Source organism: Mastigoproctus giganteus, chromosome 10 (assembly GCF_048544385.1).
Source record: "Mastigoproctus giganteus isolate SK-2022 chromosome 10, ASM4854438v1, whole genome shotgun sequence".
Lineage (NCBI taxonomy): Eukaryota > Metazoa > Arthropoda > Arachnida > Uropygi > Thelyphonidae > Mastigoproctus > Mastigoproctus giganteus.
The window spans coordinates 158326201-158347161 of record NC_143584.1 but is presented as its reverse complement, the minus strand read 5'-3'; the positions used below and the strand labels follow the sequence as shown (position 1 = coordinate 158347161).

The window sequence follows — 20961 nt, the reverse complement described above, 5'->3', positions numbered from 1 at the left end:
ATGCCTTATTTCTAGATTACAAATGCAGAAGTTATTGGAGGTAAGAACTAAAATTGGAGCAAATACTGAAAATGTAAAGATGAACCAAATGAGGAGCCGAGATGCTTCATCACCAGAAATGGCAATGGCATGGTTTGAGAAGATGGATCCTAACAGCGAACGATTCTTAAACGTTAACAGAGGGGTAAATGATATGCTTGCTTGCTGCAAAGAACTCTATGATGAAAAGAAAAAAGCCACCGTCCAGTCATACATTAATAAGTTCTTTTGTAAGGTTGAAGGGCTGACCCCTTCTAAATCTCCACAGTGGCATACTTATCAGCCAAAGACATTGATTCTGGCAATGATGCTTGAGAGGTAAAATTTACTGACGTTATGCCTGTCTCCTCTCTTTTTTTTTTTTTTTTTATAATTTTGAAATGTTTTTAAATTGCACGCTTTTGTAATTTTTCCTGCACATGAGATAAAAAATTGAATAAATACAATAAATAATTCTATTCACATGTTCGTCAAACATTTCTTTTTTGATTCAATCAATTCAGTGAGCACAGTTGCAAGTGCTGCACAAGCATGGGGGAAATTCCGAGATGTAGAGTTCCGCAGAACGCAACCCATACGTTAAGTGGGAGTGGCTGTAGTCGTTTCAGTTTTAAGGGGAGTGGCTGTAGTCGTTTCAGTTTTAAGACATGAATAAAGAAATGAGATTATTATAGGGCATTAAAAATAAAAATGTTTAGATATTTGTAGTTTGAATAGCATGAGCATTTTGGAATCTGAGGACCATTTATATCTACCCTATAGTCTCTCACTGGCTGTCAAGGGTGATTCTCAAATTATTATATTCATTTGTATTATGTAAAAAAAATTATCATGTATTTTAATTTCCTTGTCCTACCTTCACTGCCATTTCACATAAAGGTGTGGAATTAAAATACAGGCTCTGCTTACTGATCCAATTACTCCACACCATCAGGCATCTCTCATATTGTGGATTTATACTTCGCAACTGGGTTGTCATCATTACAACACCAGGGTACTTGCCCACCCACTGATGAGCCAATAAGCTTTGAAACAGTGCCATATGGGTGATGGTATCCGCTGAGAATAAGTAACAATAGTCTTCTCCTATGGTGAAGCGTTACTTATTCGAGGTAGTGCAATATCATGGCAACTCATTGTGAATGTATTCACAATATGAGATATACTTAATGATGCCAATTTATAACTACTTATGTAGTTGGCTATGTACAGAAATGATGCAAATGCACTAACTTGTACATTAGTTAAACTACGTAATCTGAGGCTTTAGCCCTAAACTATACCATGATCCAATATTATTAAGAACTAAATTTGTAAATATAGAAATTTAATCATTAATGAAGTACACTTACTTAGCAGTAATAAAGTCTGCATTTGAGAAGAAGACTTGACAAACACTAGACAAACCATCTCTGCCAGCACGTCCAATTTCTTGATAATAGGATTCAATGTCTTTTGGTGCTGTTTAAAAAGTATTTTAAATTCAAGTGATATAAAAACAGAAACTAAGATATACAAGGTAGGTACATACTAAAAAAAGTTGTAACATACTTAAAAAAAAAAAAAAAAAAGCATTGAGTGAATAATAAAATCAAGTATACCTTTTTAGGATTCCATTTTTTATCCCTGTCAAATACAAAGGGTACTAGGAAAGTTTTGCAATATGACGCAACAATGAATCACAGGAAGCTGCTTGTTGCTGCATGTTGAGACATGTTCATACGTGCATAGTAGCCGCCGCGCCAAGTCGATGGGCTCAGTTATTCATTAGTAGTGAGAGTGTAAAGTGCTTGCGATGGCATCGTGGTCACGAAATGAGATAAGGACAGTTTTGCGGTATAATTTCGTGCGTGGTTTAACCATAGACCAGTGCTTAGAAGAAATGACTCTTGCACTAGATGATGATTGTCCACATCGTACAACGATATTCAGGTGGTATAGAGAATTCCAAAGGGGAAATTTCACTCTGGAGGATTCTGAGAGGCCGGGAAGGCCACGAACATCAGTTACGGAGGAAAAAGTTACTGCTGTGACGAAAACAGGCGAGTGACCTACCAACAGATAGAGGACACTTTGGGCCTAAATGCACCAGCAATTCGTTCGATTCTGCAAGATCATTTGCACGTGAAGAAACTTTGTTCTCTCTGGGTGCCGCATCAACTGACTGAAGAGCAGATGACACGACGTGTGACTTGGTGCCGGGAGATGTTAAAAAAGTTTGATAAGGGACAATCTCGGTATGTGAACAACATCGTGACAGGTGACGAGACTTGGCTGTACTATTAGGATCTGCCGACCAAGGCTCAAAACAAAGTTTGGGTCTTTGATGATGACGACACACCCGTAATTGTCAGAAAATCCCGATCTGTAAAGAAGAAAATGATAGCTGTATTTTTCAAATCGAGTGGAATTGTAGAACGTGTCGTTTTGGACACGCAGAAGACAGTCACAGCTAAGTGGTATACTGAACAATGCCTGCCTAAAGTCATTGGATCTATGAAGAACCTGCGGCCAAAGTCAAGAATGGACACCTGGTACCTCCATCACGATAATGCTGCAGCTCACCGCACCAAAGCCTGCACCGAATATTTGACCACGACAGGACTGAAACTTCTCGAGCACCCTCCCTACAGTCCAGACCTTGCTCCCTGCGACTTTGCACTGTTCCCGCATGTGAAAATGAAGCTAAAAGGGAGGCGGTTTTCCAGTGACGAGGACCTTCTACGGGCTTGGGACAACGAGTGTGCTTTACTCCCTAGTGAAACTTGGCAGAACTGGTTTAAAGATTGGTTTCGGAGGATGGAAGGTGTATTGAATGTAGAGGAAATTACTTTGAAAAAAATTAAATAAACAAAGCTGTATTGCAAAACTTTCCTAGTACCCTTTGTATATGCCTTGAAACAATATACTTTAGTAAGTACAGCATTTGTGCTACTGCCAGAAACTTCTTTCAAATACATTCTTTGGTTCAGTATGTAATCATTTTGCCACATTCACTTGAACATCTGATATTCCCAGTTCTTTTGAAATAATTATATATTTCCATATTCAAAGCAATGATGGAAATATGTAATTATTTCTGAAAGCATTGTGATAAATTATTGCTTTCTCAACAACAGTGTAATTTGTGTTACTTCCTATCAACACTTATTTTAGATTCTATCAGTAATGTCTTTGCATAATTATGACTGATTCTTCAAATCCGCCTCTTCAACAGCTTCAACATTACATCTCAGAAACAAACAAATCTACAGGGACTACATCAGGTAAACTGGAAAAAAGTTCAGTGCTGACTTGTTTTTTTGGTAAGAACCCACACAATCAAACTGCATGTGTAAGCACATTTTAATGTATAAGCCAGTTCCCATTAAAATATTTGGTTGCATGTTGAATTCTTGCCAATAGCTGTATCATAACCTTACAAAAAGGTGGGAAGTAACAGAAGTCTACATATTTCTTATGAATGATCTCTTCACCATCAATCCACTGTTATTATTTGTTTCATGATAAAGGTCTAACAACACTTCTGCACAGGAGGCACAAAAGGGAAAAAAAAAAAAAAAAAAACACATACTATCTAACTTAACTTCATACTAAATCATAAATCCAGTTCTGGAACTTGTAGACTTATCTTGCATATATAGTGAGTCTGCTATAAAAAGCTGAGAACATCTGAAAAATATTTCTAACAATGAATTCTTGTTACAGCCATATTACAGAAAAATTACATAAGAAAAACAAGAAACTGAAAAAAGCTGAAATTATATATTCACACTCCTTTCCTTCAAAATAATAAGTCTTACTGTAATCAAATGACTTAGTGTAGTCCCCTTTGCTTTCATAAAGGTGACTACAGGCGTCTCAGTAGAACAGTGCCTATGGAAGTATCTGTAGAAAAGGCATGCAGCAGAAACAGAACGTCTATGAGACAGAGAGTGGAGAGACTCTGTTAGAGATGAATCATTAATTAACCTAACTGAACAAACTAACTAACTGACATTCTTTTGATGGAAGACCACAGGAGGCATTGAATGGAGCGTGCTGGGAATGGTGGAAGGTGTTTTACCAAGATCATTAATACATGAGTTGGAAGAAAAATGGGATGCTAGCAGGTCAGCTTTATCCTTGGGTGAAGTGACAACAGAACCATCTGGTTTTGACAGAGGTGAGAGCAGAGATCGGCAAAAGTTGCGGCCAATAGCTTTGGCAAGAGACAAGGATGCTCGGCTACCATAAGGGTAAGAAGCAAGCTTTATACTATTAGCCTGTTCAAAATCTAGTTTGGACTGATTAATAACTGCTTTACAATTGTTGCGAGCTTTGGTGTAGGCAGAAAATGAAACTGAATAATTGGAAACAAGCCAATTACGATATGCAATGTTCTTCTTTTGAACAGCATTAGCACATTTATTGGAAAACCAAGGTTTAGATAAAGGACGAGATTTTAAAGTGGAGTGTGGAATAAAGGATTTCATTCCTACAAGAATAATTTCACTGACATGATGTGTGCAAACGTTGACATCAGAAATTTTGAAACAGTAATCCGACCAAGGAAAAGAAGAAAAGAAATCTCACAGGTCATCCCATTTTGCATTCTTGTAATGCCAAACACCACAAGGTTGGGAATAGCCATGAGATAAAGGCTCCATTGGAGAAAAGACAATCACCAAGGTGCCGGCACATACTTACACACCTACATACATACACTTGCCAGCCTTGGCAGATGCTACAGCGACATATAGGGGAACCATGGAGACTGCAATTAAAACAAACACACCATGACATTCCCGCAAAATCTAAGCTTCCCTTTATTTTTTTACGATGTCATGTATGGTTTGGCGTATGGTATGTTGCAGACTGGCTATAAGATTTATCGTGGAAACCCCTGTGGGCTGGAGACCGATGGAGGCAGGTGTGATTTTGGCCATAAACAATATGGTCACAAACACTAGAATGGGCCTGCTATAAGTATTTCCCCGTAAGAGTTTTTGACTCAGTCTACCTCTGGTCACCAGCACTGAAGTTTTAAACGATGCACTATTTCAAACTTTTGAATAATTTCAAGTTTTTTTTCAATTGAAAGCACCACTCTTTTGCTTTTACCCACCATTTTCGTGATTTCTAAACAAAAACTATTTGCTATAAAAATATTGACACTCCTGACATAAATAACGAGACAAAATGTCTTTTTGCAGTGCGATGGAACATAATCTATGCAACACACTAGGACAAACTAAATTTTTGTTCTCTATTTTAGCCAGAGGGATAATAGGTACATTCATCTCCTGATCACGACTTATAATGCCTGTTTCTTGTTGCTTATTTACAACTTGCAAAACATCTGTTTATACCTATTCTATTTATTACTTGAATTTTATGATTTCCGGTGGATACATTTTTTTTTACTTTGGAGTCTTGAAGTGTCCCGGTTAATCCGATCCCAGTAAATCAAGACTCTGCTGTATATATTTTTTTTCTGCTCAGAAGATAATACACTACTATCTTCAAGCAATTAAGTTTAGTTAAGTTACATATTTAATCCTGCATTTTTTTTCAAGTTTGCTAGATAATTAGCAGTTTTCTCAATTTCAAAACTACTTTTCAAGAAAATTTTTTTTCTTGAAAGTATTATGAACTGAAGCTGGGGCCAAGGGGTTGAAAAGGTGCAAAAGAGGTAATAAAAAATTGCTAGGAGGCTGCTCTAAATAACCCCATGTGCTTGACTAGAGGCTAAGGTTGAAAAAAAAACATGTAATATGTATGGGTATAATTCAAAGAATTAAAAAAAATAATGTAACCACAATACTTAACCTCCATAATGAATGATACGCCGCACATCTGGTTTGTCAATTCCCATACCAAAGGCAACTGTAGCTACCATGACCTAGAAAAATATAATAAAAATAAACAATTTATTTTAACAGAAGTGTGAAATATTTTTTAACTAAATAAAATTAAGTCAAGAATAATGCACAATAATTCAGATATAGCGGAGAACCCGAAAGTTTTTTTTTTTTTTTGACAAGCATGTTTTTTTCTATAAAAAGAGCTTATTGCTTAATTAATTACAGTACTCTCGATTTTCCAGGATAGATGGTAAAATAAAATCCCAGTTAACCCAAAAATATTGAAAAATGTTCAGTAACGTACCTAAAATAACATGGTGATAGATAAAAAAAAAAAAAACTTGCCACGCACTACTTGTGGGTCCAATATGATGCTTGCATAGTTATAAAAACATACCTATAGGTATAATGATGTATGTTTGCTTGGGTTGGCCAGCAAAGGCTGCTGGCCGATGCAGGGGGGGGGATAAATTTTACAGTATATTTTTACAAGTTTTGTTTTAACTTAAAAAGTCTACTGATATTTTTAAAACATGTTGTTTTTAACATAATATTTCATATTTTAATTTTATGAAAATAGGACAGATATGCAAAAATTGATTCACTTAGAAAAATATGAAAGTATAGAAAATTGTTTTTTTTTTGTTTTTTTTGCAATTTTTTTGAAGAATGGCACTTTGAATATTTCTTAAAACCATTTTTTCCAACAGAACACTACTGTCTACTGTCTTGCTGCTTCAGGTAGTCAAGAAGTGCTTCTGCATGGTTTAAAGCAACACTATATCAACTCTTCTTCAGGTTCACCATCATTATTTAGTGGCGGTGTAGTAGTTGTTACATGATGCAAAATTTCTTCATCATTTAGTACTTCATGGGCAACTAAATCTTTGTCAGAATTAAGCCAATCATGAACTGATTGCTCATCGACATTACCCCCCTACAATTTGTTGCAAATTCGTAACATTTCTGGTACCAGATCTTCGCAGTTTTTTTCAAATACTAGGAATCCATCGTTTCCAGGTAAAATTTTACGTAAAGACCTCTTTAGGGTTGTGCTTTTTATCGATTCCATGCTGCTGAAACTTCATAAATAGCATCCAATACAGTCAGGTTTTTCCAAAATGTCAATAAATCACAATCACTTTCTTCCACTAACTTGAGAGATAAATTTCAGTGATAAATTGTTGGATATCACCCCGATCCATAGGTTGTATTAAAGCTGTAACATTGGGGGGCTATATTTGACAAAAATATTTCCATTGTCTCATTTTAGAATTTCCTCCTTAGGATGACTTGGTGTGTTGTCGAATAGGAGGATAGCTTTATGTTGTAAGTCCAGTGATGCGAGATGTTGATGCACTGAAGGCAAAAGTTTAGTTCTAAACCAAATGGAAAATATCTCCCTGTCTATCCATGCTGATTATTATTGTAATAATCAAGAGGTAAATTTGATATTGAAATACTTGAGAAAGAACATGGTTTTTTTTTGCCGTTCCAATTATGCAGTCTCAAAGAATGAGACCCAGCAGCATTAGCACAGCAAGGAACTGTCAATCTTTGCTTTCGCATTTTATGTCCTGGAACTTTTACCTGTTTCGTAAGCCAAAGTTTTTGACAGAAGACATTTCCGGTACAATCTTGTTTAATTGGCATTGTAATGCTCCAGCACAAATTCGTTGGTTTCAATAAATTTTTGAAACTCAATGATGAATTCTTGGGCAGGTGGTGCATCACTACTTAGTTTTTCACCTTCAACGGCAATCTGACAAATGCTGTGCCTCTGTTTAAACTGCGTCAACCACCCGAAGATGCATTAAAATCATCCCAACTTTAATTCGTTGAAAAAATATTTTGCCTTGTCTGCACAAACTGTCCCAGAAACTGGAATGCCTTTTGCTCTTTGTTGCCTAAACCACAACACCATTGTCTTGTTGAAGACTGTTACGTAGACTGTTTCATCGTTTTTCTGATAGTCATGCCTTTAACACTATCGGATGTACCCGCAAAATCTAATAGCTTCCCTTTATTTTTTACAATGTCATGTATGGTTTGGTCACCAAAATTATAATGGTTCATTAAAGATTTAACGGATGCACTGTTTTCAAATTTTTGAATAATTTCAAGTGTTTGTTCAATTGAAAGCACAACTCTTTTGTGTTAATCCATCATTTCGCAATTTCTAAACAAAACAATATTTGCTATAAAAAAAACTGGCACTCTTGACATAACGAAACAATGTCTTTTTTTTTCGGTCTGTTGGAACACAACAATTCACACAATGCACTGAAACAAACTAAACATTTGTTCTCTTTCTATTGTTTTTTTGAGTGGCTGGTGTGAAGGGTTGTGGGATAAAGGTACATTCATCTCCCAATCACAACTTATAATGCCGCTTCTTGTTGCTTATTTATGACTTGCAAAACATCTGTTTATACCTATTCTATTACTTGAATTTTATGATTCCCGGTGGATATATATATATATATATATATATATATATATATATATATATATTTTTTTTTTTTTTAATTGGAGTCTTGAAATATCTCAGTTAATCCAATCCCGGAAAATCGAGAGTCTGTTGTATACAATTAATTATAAGCAATTTCTTATCCCGTCTTTATGCAAAGAATTTTAGCAAAGGCTCTTTATGCAAAGGCTGTCATGCAAAGAATTTTAGAGTCCAAATTTCACTTTATCAGTGTTTCAGAGAGTTTTACAATTTCAACTGACTGGTTAAAATAAAACTTGCTCTGTATAATCCTATCTCAGCATAATCTTTACAGGACCCCACTTTTTGTGTTAACCCAACCTGAAGGGTAACCATTAATCACAACCCTCTGACCTGCAACTACCATCATCTATCTAATGATCTCCCCTATAACCTCAACATGTCTCAGTTTACACAGTAACCTCTTGTGCAGGACCTAATCAAATGCTTTGCTAAAATCCAAATAAACAATGTCAAAATATCAAATTGGCTAACTAGGTTAGGTAAACAAATTTCCCTTCACAAACCCATGCTGTTTCCTTCATAATACCATTTATACCTAATATAAATGGTATTCTTTTTTACCATTTCTATTTTTTTGTTCCAGTACTGCATTCTGAATCATTGTTACCATGATTTTTTCTATCAATGAAGTCAGACTGACTGATATGTAGTTACTAACAATGCTCTTTGACTGACTAATGGATTGGGGGTATGTTGGTGCTTCTATACTCCTCATAATCTTAATGGTTCAGTGGAATCTGGAGCTGCCTTTTTTAAAATTAAAGGGTATACGGCATCAATGCTAGAAATATAGGAAGGTCTAAGATAAACCAGTTAATACTGCTAATGAATTGAACCGGCAGTTTACACTGATTTTTACAGGGAAAAAAAAAGACCCTTCACAACAAAGCAAAACTGTTTGAGTGAAACCGAGCAGTATTAAATTAGAAATACGGAAATTACCAAAGATTGGCAATTAGAAAAAAAAAAAAAAAAAAAAACTTGCTTGCAAACTGGCAACCATCTTTATTGAGAATGTGTTTGGATGAAGTTCTAGGATTTAAGTGCAAGAAATTAATCATTTTTAAAAAAATTAAGTGCTTTAAGTATTAATAATTCCCCTCTTTCCTGTGCCTATACTACCAAAATAATGTTAAATTACTAAGTATACGCAAAAAATAATAACAGTTGAAAATAACTTGCCTATAAAAAGATTAACATTTTTGCATGGAAAATTGCACATTTTACTGTGTTGACTAATTACAAATGAGTATATAAAAAATTACAAATTATATATAAATGCTTATTTTTGATAAATATTTAATTTTTTCTTTTCTTTTCTTATGGCCTCCAACTTTTGTATAAAAAACATACAAAGGTGTCCATCCAACCAAAAGGATTACACAGTATTGCATCATGCAAGAGTCTGATCTGATTCAATCTATTCTTTGTTCACATATGTGAAAAACTCCTTGTCCCCAATCTTTGCTGTCTTAGCCAGCAAAGAATGGGGGAGAAGGAGATAATCAACTTTCTGTGGTACTATTACAGATAAACTAACAGATGCTGTAAGCATCAGTATTTTCAACACTCTTAAATTAACTCAACCATTGCCATATTTTTCTGCTCTATTAAACTGGCCAGCTCGTTATTCACATGGGCATTCTTCTTGTGACGTATTTTCTAAATGGCATACAGCACATAGTGCTATAATGCACCATCTTACAATGTGTGTTTCAAGTTATGCACATATTTATTTGATAACTAATCTGCCATTACATGCATGAAAATGAATCTATCATTTGTTTATAGTTGACTGGGAGCATGTTGCATAATTTCATCTATTATGCATTTTGTGCATAAAAATGTACATACATACAATTCCTATGCTGTATGTATATATTCTTACTGCTACTGTAAATAATGACTGTGAAAAACATTAAATATTGAAAGGAAAATAAAACTTTTTAAAGGTTTGGACAAAATGGTTTCTGACATTGGTGATCTGATAAGCAGCAAGATATTTATTTTAAATGAGGAAAAAAAAAACAAGGCAGGCAACTGGCTGTACAGTATTTAAAAAAAAACGGACCCAATTAAAGAAAATTAGCCATCAAAAATGAAATAATACTGCTCATGTATCTTTTATTTCAATAAACTTTTATTTAATAACATCTGGGTTTTAATATGTTACACCAATCATAGTATAATATTAGCATTAGGAGAGGCATATGATGCAAGAAAGCAAGCTTATGCGGCATCAGCCAAAAAAAAAACCGCTACGATTTCACCCCTCCATTCATTCCAAATACCTGTCCAGCTCAGCCTTAAATTTATTTAGGCTATCAACTTCCACAACAAAAGATGGAAGTCTGTTCCACCAATCAACTACCCGCCAGCTAAAGGCAAACTTCCGCACATCTATTATTATTAGCCATATGATGCAAGGAAGCCTGAGGCTTATGCTGCACCAGCCAAAAAAAAAATGTCTGAACTACCCAGAGAGAGAGAGAGAGAGAGAGAGAGAGAGAGAGAGAGAGAGAGAGAGAGAGAGAGAGAGAGAGAGAGAGAGAGAGAGAGAGAGAGAGAGAGAGAGAGAGATAAAAGGGAATCACCAAGGAATTCTACAACTGTCTTTCCTCAATTTGAATTTATGTACTCTCAGGTGATTATTCTGAGCAAGAGGAAAAAACCCATCAGCAATGAGCATGATCAAACCATTCAAGGCTTTATACATTCAGATCTCCTTGCAGGTGCCTAGTCTCCAAACACCGTAATTTGCAAAACTTGAGCCTTTCTTTGTAAGAGCAACCCTTTGTTCCATTCACTAATCTTGTTGCCCTTCTCTGTACTCGTTCCAACAACTCTACATGCTTCTTAAAATGAGGCCTCCAGACCGGTATACGGTACTCAAGGTGTAGCCTAACCATTGCCTTATACAAGGTGATAATCACCTCCTTATTCCTGCTAGAAATATTCCTGTATATCAATGACAAGACACCATGAGCTACTCTTGCAAACCATCTGCACTGCTCATAAAACCTCATATCTGCCTGCACAATTACCCCTAGGTCCTTTTCATTCTCTGCCACTGTCAGTGTAGTACCACAGAGTTTATACGTTACTCGGAGGTTACTGCTTCCCATATGTAATACTTTACATTTGTCAATGTTAAACATCATTTGCCACTTCTCAGTCCATCTGCTCAACTTTTCTAGATCCTGTTGCAGCAGCCTACTGTCATTAGTGTCATTAACAACCCTGCCACCTTCGTATCATCTGCAAACTTGGACATTAAGCCTGATATACCATCATCAATATCATTTATAAATACAGAAAACAACAATGGACCCAACACTGAACCCTGAGGGACTCCACTAATAACATTAGTCCACAAAGAGCAGTGTCCATTGATTACCACTCTCTGTCTTTTCCCACTCGACCATCCCTTTTTCCATAGCAGCAATTTGCCTCCAGTGCCGCACTGCTCCAATTTATGCAGCAGTCTTCCATGTGCAACAGTATCAAAAGCCTTTCTAAGATCCAAATATATGATATCAAAGTTATTCCCTGCATCCAGTTTTTTTGTGACCACATCATAGTATCCAATCCAATTGGTCAGACAAGACTTCCCCTTAACAAAACCATGCTGTGTCCGAGCCATAATTGAAGTCTTGTCTAGATGACCCTTCAGTGCTTCTTTCACCAGTACCTCCATTAATTTCCTTGGAACAGAAGTTAAACTAACAGGTCTATAATTAGTTGTGTCGTCCTTTGATCCTCCTTTGTGAATTGGGGTCACATCTGCATATCTCCAGTCCATGGGTACCTCCCGTGAGTCCAAGGAAGCTCTCATAATTATGGCTAAGGGTTTGCTTACTTCCTTTGCTGCCTCCTTTAATATAACTGGATATATCCCATCCACCCCAGGTGCCTTTCTTATGTTTATCTTCAATAATTTCTCCTCCACTTTCCTCTCAGTCATTACAAAATCATTTAGCTCACTGCCAGAGTTTAGTTCACCTCTGGCATTCCCCTTCCTGAATAACTCCTCATGTGTGAATGTAGATGCAAAATACTCACTTAGTTTGTTAGCCACCTGAACAGGATTATCAATAGTCGACCCATCGATATCCAGTGGACCAACCTGATTCATCCCCATCCTTCTACAGTTTACATAGGTAAAGAACTCTTTGTTGTTTTTCTTTGCATCCTTTGTCAAAGATTTCTCATAATCTGCCTTATCTTGCCTAATGTCCTTTGTGACTTGGTTACAGACCAGCTTATATCTATCGTAGGTGTCCATGTCACCCATTAATTTATATGTATCCCATGCATTTTTCTTCTCTGCCACATGTCTCATTAGTTCATCTGACATCCATTTAGGCCTAAACCTTGAACAACATTTCTTAGTTGGTATGTAAAGCCTAACAGCTTCCAAGATTAATTCTTTGAATGCTTTCCATTTTGAATTTGCTGTTGGTAATGTCATTAGATGGTCCCACCTTATAGAATTTAAATACTGTCTCAAACTTCCCTAGTCACCTTTACGAAAGCAAAAACCCTTCCCTTTACCCTTGATGGTAGTTACCTCTTTGAGTAAATCCCACTTCAGCACACTGTGATCACTGCCACCTGGTGGTTCCTTTATCTGCAGATTCTTAATGCATGAAGAATCACTACTTATAATCAGATCAAGAGTATTATTCCCTCTAGTTGCCTCCCAAACATGTTGATGTAGAAAACAATCATCCAATAAATTCAAAAAAGCCTTGCTAGTGTGTGAGTGACCAACCCACAAATTCCAGGAAATCAAAATCCCCCATTATAAGAATCTCTCATTTACTGGCCCACACTATTTCCCTGTACAGTTTTTTTTTATTATACTCAGCAAAATCATTAGGCCTATAACACACTCCTACTCTCAATTTTGATTTCCCAGTGCTTATGTCACACCAAGCTGACTAGACACTGCACTGTACAGCAATGTTGACTGGCTGCACCTCCTTCGATTTTGTGTTTCTTAACTAATAGCATAACCCCTCCTCCCTTTCTACCCTGTCTATCCTTCCTGTACACATCGTACTCCCCAAATTCCAGTTCTGCATTTCTTATATCTGTGTGACACCACATCTCTGATATCCCAACAATATCTGCCTTTGATGTTTTGACCAACGCCTGAAATTCATCAAATTTATTTACCAAACTCCTAGCATTGGTGTACACGCAAGTATACATGCACCTGTTCCTATTCTTAGCAACCCTAATGCAACCCATGTGTTTACTTGTATCGCAATGACTCCCAGCAGTCTCTGAAATCTCCTGCATCTTGTTTTCCAGGTTGCTGCTCATTCCAATAGAAGCAGTGCAAGAATCACTTTCACCTCTGCCAGCAGCTACTGTTAATCTAATAGTCCTTGTATCTCCCCAATCAACCAATATGTATTGTATTGAAAAAAATCAGTTTTAAAATGGGGGTAATTAATAACAATTTATAGCTTTTATGGAATCTATTCTGTCATAGTCCTTTTTCCTGAAATTAAAACCCATGCCTTTATCTTTCATAACAACAGCCTCTCTTTTCACTTCCAATAACGGTGAGTGATCACATGATTTCTTATGTCCAAAATATTTCCTGTTCTGTCAATCCTACTTGCTCCAATTAATAAGGGGAAAATTTAAATTGCCACATTTTTCAAATCTTGCAGTCTAGGAAATCCCACTCTCATTTTGTCTTGTCTTCCAACTACCTCATAGCACACAGATTCTATGCTGGTATGCATAAATTCGAAAAATGGAAAAAATTTGTGTTCAGCTACTTCTCATAACAAGTATCATTGCCATCCCCTTCTATACTTGATTAGACCGGGGTTCGAGCCCGTCGCCACCAAATACAGAGGATGTGGAAAGGTCAGGGAATGACCACCGCATATCCCGGAGCAATATGGCCTTAGTTGCTAATGCTCCTAAAAACCAAATAACTAACTAACTAACCCTTCTATACTTCCTAAAAGCATTATACATGCCTGTTAAACATCATTGTTCCCTATTTATGGATGACACTAAGTTTCTGTTAGCTCTTTAATTTATGGTTTTTGGTTGTTCTAACTATTTAAAACTGGCTCATTTTATTGACAACTCCTGGCATTATTATAGACACAGTAAAGATCAAGTGTTCCTCTACTGTTTACTACCCTGAAAAACTCATTCAATTACTTAAGCTTGTTTCCCTAACATTGGCTTACATTCACTTAAAACATCGATGCCCTTACACGTCTTTCCAATACTGGCTTATGTGGCCTCATACAATAACTACTGAGATGAATGCAAGGATTGCTTTGACCCATTGCTTATTGCAATTTAGTACTACAAGGCAGCAGCAAATGATGCATTTCCTTTTTCAGTTAGAGCTCTGTTCAGACATTCCATTCCAATTGTTGCTGGGTATCAGCTGTGATCGTCTGCTTTGATCCAAGCATACCTCGAAGTAAACTTGCTGAATATTTTATATTCCACAAAATATGCAGCAAGCCCATTTTAGGGGTCACACTTGATTTTGGTGCATTAAATGCCATCTACATAGAGAAAGCCACTGATTCTCTCTCATATATCCTGTAATGTACAGAACTCATTTTTAATCTCCAGCAACAATTCAATAAATAAATAGTTCCTTCTCATATTTCTTCAACAAAATGTTACAGGCACTGTAACAGGGCACTGTTTTCAGCTCACAGTTCATGTGAGATCCAAATCCCTTGTTTGTTGATCTTCCAAATTTGCTGAAAAAGCTCCAGTACAGTACACTACAATGTACTGTACTGTACTGTACTGTACTGTACTGGAGTACAGTGAGTGAATCAGACAGTTAACAAAAAAATGAATGTTTTTTTTTTTTTTTTTTTTGTTAACTGTCTGATGGTGCAATGAGGATCTGCCTCGGCAGCTGAGTACAGCCAGTCACTGTCTTTCTTCATTGACCTACCTAAATAAAAGACACTGGAAAAGTTAAAATTGCCAGATTGGAATTCAATGAAACCAATGCTGGAATTAGGACAAAAGCTGCAAATCTCTTTGGTGCTGCTGTTGCACCATTACTCTATTGTATGAATTGAAATTCATACAAGATACAAGGGTGATCTAAAAGGTAAGGGACAAGTAATACAGGTATTTGTGAGAAGACCCATTACACCATTATTAAATGACATGATTAATGAGGTATGTTTATGAAAACTGCAATTATATGGTGCTGCTGTTCACTGTTTGCACATGTAAAGCAAAATGCCAGTGCCATAGTTCCCTGCAAAATGTGTGGATACTGGGTACCCAAACAGTTGATTGAACAGCACAAAACAGCATATATGGGGGTGAGCCTTAAGTCGTTCACTCATTAGTATATGAAGGTGATGAGTTTCTAAAAAGGATTGCAATGGAAGACAAGGTGTGGATGCATCATCACACAAGAAATGAAATGAGATGAGATTTTATGACATAGAAGCATTCTGGATATTCTGTACCCAAAACAATTCAAGACCACATGACTACAATGAAAGTGTCTTGAATATTTTGGTTTAGGTGAGGAACTGTGTATTTTGGGATGGTGGAGGCATCTTTATTCAGTGAATCTGTGGAAAATTAATAGCTTCACTGTATCAATAAAGCGAGAAATATTTTTACAAATTTCCTAACCTGTAGAGTATTAAAACTAATGTGGCAACATTATCAAATTTATCTGTTTCTAGGGTCATCTGGATATCAATACAGAAAGGTCTGAAAGTGGTTCTCAATTATGTGAATGATGAACAGTATAACTTTTTGGAATACATTGACTGTGGTTGACACATGCGACAGGCACTTTAAAGCAGAGTGAGTGATGTAGCATGCAGTAAAAATACTGGTCATCACAATGGCCAAATAAATTCAAGGCTTTCAAAAGCAATGGGAAGTTATACTCATGGTGCTCTATGCCTCACAGGCTTGGTGGCTTCCTTCACTTCAGAATCTGATGGAAATGTTATCCTACCAGAGTCATTTTTCATGTAATTTTTGGTGCCTACACCAAAACTGATATCCAGCTTTCTGATCACATTGTCATAATTATTCATGATGCTGTCTACCAAGACACATTCTTCAGTGACAAATGTATGAACCTGTTCTCAGTAAGTGTCATCTTCCTGGGTTTCTCTTTCTTCACAAAATCAATTTGTCCATTTTTGGATATCATTGCCATATACTGTCAAATTTCTGCAGAATGTTCTCTGCTGTAGGATACTGATTAACACTGCATTGTTCTAGACTGGATGCACCACCTCTTAATGCCATATTGTCTCTGCTGTTTTGCATAAGTTCCCATGAATACAGGAGAGCCAACATGTCCTAGGGTTGGGTATGTTTGCATATGCATATATATATGTTTGTTTGTTATTTGGTTTTTAGGAGCATTAGCAACTAAGGCCATATTGCTCCGGGATATGCGGTGGTCATTCCCTGACCTTTCCGCATCCTCCGTATTTGGTGGTGACGGGCTCGAACCCCGGTCTAATCAAGAAGCGTGTGTTATGCACTGCTGCTCCTTCCCACCTGGCTACGGAGGCGCCCGCATATATATACAGGATGTCTCAAAAATACACGGCATAACTTCAGGAATGAGTTCCTCATATGTAGACAATAAAAATATTTTATATCAACATAGTTCTGGAAATGCTTGGTTCCCGAGTTATTAACCGGAATGTCTTATCTCCCGCAGGTGATTTCCTTTATCACAAGGTACTGACAGAATCTGGTGGTTTTCCATTCCGACCATGTACTCAAATCACGAGCAAGTGGATATGCACTTTATGTACAGTTTGATGGACGGCAATGCTCTGGAGGCTCGTCGTTTGTACCATGAAAGATTCCCAGAACAAAGATGTCTAGACAGGAAAACCTTTGAAGATATCCATCGTCGGTTTTGTGAACATGGGACCTTTACACCTCGTGCTGCCAACAGAGGACGACCAAGATCTACGACTCCTGAAGTATAGGAGGAGATTTTGGATGTTGTGCATGCCACTCATGGAATCAGCACACGCAGAATAGCAATGCAACTGGCTGTTCAACGTTCAACAATTTGGAGAATGTTGCGAGAACACCACCATCTGCAACAGATACAGGCCTTGTCACCAGCAAATTACCCTGCGCGAGTAATGTTCTGCCAGTGGTTCTTGCAGCAGTGTGGTACAACTCCTCACTTTCCTGCCTTAGTGATATTCACAGATGAAGCACAGTTCACACAAGACGAAATCCAAAACTTTCACAATCAGCATGTATGGACTGAGGAAAACCCACGTGCAATTCTTCCATCACATCACCAACAGCGGTTCAGCCTCAACATCTGGGCAGGTGTTTTTGGTGATGTTATTTGGGCCCCATGTACTTCCAAACAAACTCACAGGGCAGGCGTACAGAAAATTTCTGGAAAACAACATGCTTGATTTCTTGGACGACATGCCATTGACCATTCGTCAACAAGCACACTTCATGCACGATGGCGCTCCTGCACATTTCAGCCACCTAGCCCATAATTACCTGAATCGAAGGTTTCCTGGTCGGTGGATAGGTAGAGGTGGACCAACTGCCTGGCCTCCACGCTCACTGATTTAAACCCACTAGATTTCATCTTGTGGGGCCATTTAAAGTCATTGGTGTATTCGACTCTGGTAGCTGATGTGGAAACTCTCCGCAATCGAATTGTGATTGTGGCAGGTTGTGAGACAATACGAAACGAGCCATGAATTTGGCATCGTCTTCGCAAGTCCATGAGATGTCGATGTGAGGCCTGTATTCAGGCAGAAGGTGGACATTTTGAACAATTACTATAAGGTGATGTGAACAGTTAAGTGTCACAGACAGACCTTCAAAACTCGGAAACCAAGCATTTCCGGAACTATGTTGATGCAAAATATTTTTATTGTCTATATATGAGGAACTCATTCCTGAAGTTATGCAGTGTATTTTTATATATATGTGTGTGTCTACTGTCTTCATCATGTCCATCTTCCTGTACAATACAATTTGATTTGGATATTTTAAGGTAATTTAATTCATAAAAGAATTTTATGATTTACAGGGTCCTAGGTCCACAATTAAATTTTTTAATATAGTTAAATGTTAACTTTCATAACTCTTTTGTTTGATAAACAGTAGTAGTAGTAGTAGTAGTAGTGGCACTTGATGCAAGAAAGCAAGTGTAGGAGCTTATGCAGCATCAGCCAAAAAAAAAAAAAAAAAAAAAATCACACCATACCCTCCAATTGCCTGTCCAGTTCCTCCTTAAATTTATTTAACCTATCAACTTCCACAATGACAGATGGAAGTTTGTTCCAGCAATTAACCACCCGCTGGCTAAAGGCAAATTTCCGCACATCTATTCTACATCTATCCTTTCTTAATTTGAACTTATGTCCCCGTAGGTTCGTATTCTGAACAATTATAATTATAAGCAATTTTGATTATAAGTAGTCATTTGTTTTTGACATTTCTATTTACATCAATGTTTAAATACTTTTCTATATGAGTCACACATTTCTACTATAACAACACAACTGAAAGCTATATAGAGTTATTTTTCTCTGAGCAATTTAGACAGAATGCACTATGTTTATTGTTTGGTTTTTATGAGCATTAGCAACTAAGGCCATATTGCTCGGGGGATATGAGGTGGTCATTCCCTGACCTTTCAGCATACTCTGTATTTGGTGGTCATGGGCTCGAACCCCGGTCTAATCAAGAAGCGTGTGCTACGCACTGCTGCTCCTGTCCACCTGGCTACAGAGGCACTGCTATGTGCTATGAGAAAAAAAAGCAAAACAGTCCTGTCTCTTACTCACTATTCAGTTAACGAGGCAGAAAATGTACTGAAATCATTTCAAACTGAAAAAATCCAACAAGGAAGTACAACCAAGACTGTGGACATTATCTTGAGGATTGGATACATGTTTACTTTTGTGGTAGGTTCAGCTGTTACAGTGGAATGAAACACCATAATTTCTAAAGGAACTACACAGCTCTCACCTGATACTGACCAATTTGGTCAAGGTGGGGGGGGGGGTGGAGTCTGTAAAAGTCCTTATGTCTCAAGGAAGTCAAATCTAAGCTTTTCATATGCAGTGTAAGAAAGCAGTGATGCTGTCCACTGAATCAACTCTCCCAGAGAGATTTTGCAGTCACTCATTCTTTTGTTATAACTGTTAAACAATTTAACAAAAGTCTGGATGCAGTTATATACATACACTATTGAAAAGATCAAGGAAAACTCTGCACTGAAAGGGAAAAAAAAAAAAAAAAAAAAATTGTGTAATATAATTACCATACACCCATAAAAGAATCATACCCTTAATTTCACAATTCAATACAGATGAAAAGAAACAACAGACCAAAGGTCGCTTACACAAACCAGTTACACACAATCAGGGGCCAGGTTTAATTACAAAAGGAAGAGATTAGGCTATGAACAACAGAGAAACCATTAAGAGTATGGAATAAAACTGAATGAAAGTGGCTGTATTCCAAGATCAGACAATTTCATCTCCATTAAGGATTACCGTATAAAGAAAATCTTGGATTATAAAGCCTTGCTCAAATAGAAAATATAAAAATAAAAATCTAATTAAGGTAAATAGAGGACTACCCACATACTGTATTGCAGTGTTTCTCAACCTTTTTGATGTTGCGGCACACTTTTCAAGATGCTAAAATTTTGAGTCACATTACAATCACTATTATACTCATGTATATTATATACACATATATATAATATATATGTATAATATACAGTGGCAGACAAAAAAACTGCATTACCTTAAAAAAAGTAGTAGTGGCATGTGATGCAAGAAAGCAAGTATATGAGCTTATGCAGCATCAGCCGAAAAAAAAAAAAAAAAAAATCACACCATTCCCTCCAAATGCCTGTCCAGTTCCTCCTTAAATTTATTCAACCTATCAACTTCCACAACGACAGATGGAAGTTTGTTCCAGCAATTAACCACCCGCTGGCTAAAGGCAAATTTCCGCACATCTATTCTACATCTGTCTTTTCTTAATTTGAATTTATGCCCCCTTAGGTTCATAATCTGAACAAGTGGAAGGATCCCATCAGAATTCAGCGTGCTCAACCCATTCAAGGCCTTATATACCTCAATCAGATCACCGCGCAGGTGCCTAGTCTCTAGCCACTGCAATTTGCAGAACTTAAGCCTCTCTTGGTAAGAGGATCCCTTCATTCCCCTCACCAATCTTGTTGCCCTTCTCTGTACACGCTCAAGTAAATCTACATCCTTCCTAAAATGAGGCCTCCAGACCTGTACGCAGTACTCAAGGCGTGGCCTGACCATTGCCTTATACAGAGGGATAATCACCTCCTTTTCCCTGCTAGCAAAATTCCTATATATCATTGACAAAACCCCATGACCTGCCCTGGCAGCCTGTCTGCATTGCTCAGAAAACTTCATATCTGCCTGCACAATTACTCCCAGGTCTTTTTCATTTTCTACCACCTTAAGTGTAGTACCACACAGTTGGTACGTTTCTCTGGGGTTACTTCTACCC

The 20961-nt window shown here is 37.1% G+C and overlaps 1 protein-coding gene across 1 annotated transcript in view; it reads right to left on the bottom strand.

Annotated features, from left to right (window-relative positions):
• The window catches only part of LOC150079408 (bifunctional 3'-5' exonuclease/ATP-dependent helicase WRN-like), a 307463-nt gene that overhangs the window by 128853 nt on the left and 157649 nt on the right, over positions 1 to 20961 (bottom strand). Inside the window, exons 13-14 of the mRNA XM_090384034.1 lie at positions 5851 to 5923; positions 1392 to 1500 (exon numbers count right to left, since the gene is read on the bottom strand). Of these exons, the coding sequence (XP_090240160.1) occupies positions 1392 to 1500; positions 5851 to 5923 (182 nt within the window). The remainder of the gene's footprint in view (positions 1 to 1391; positions 1501 to 5850; positions 5924 to 20961) is intronic.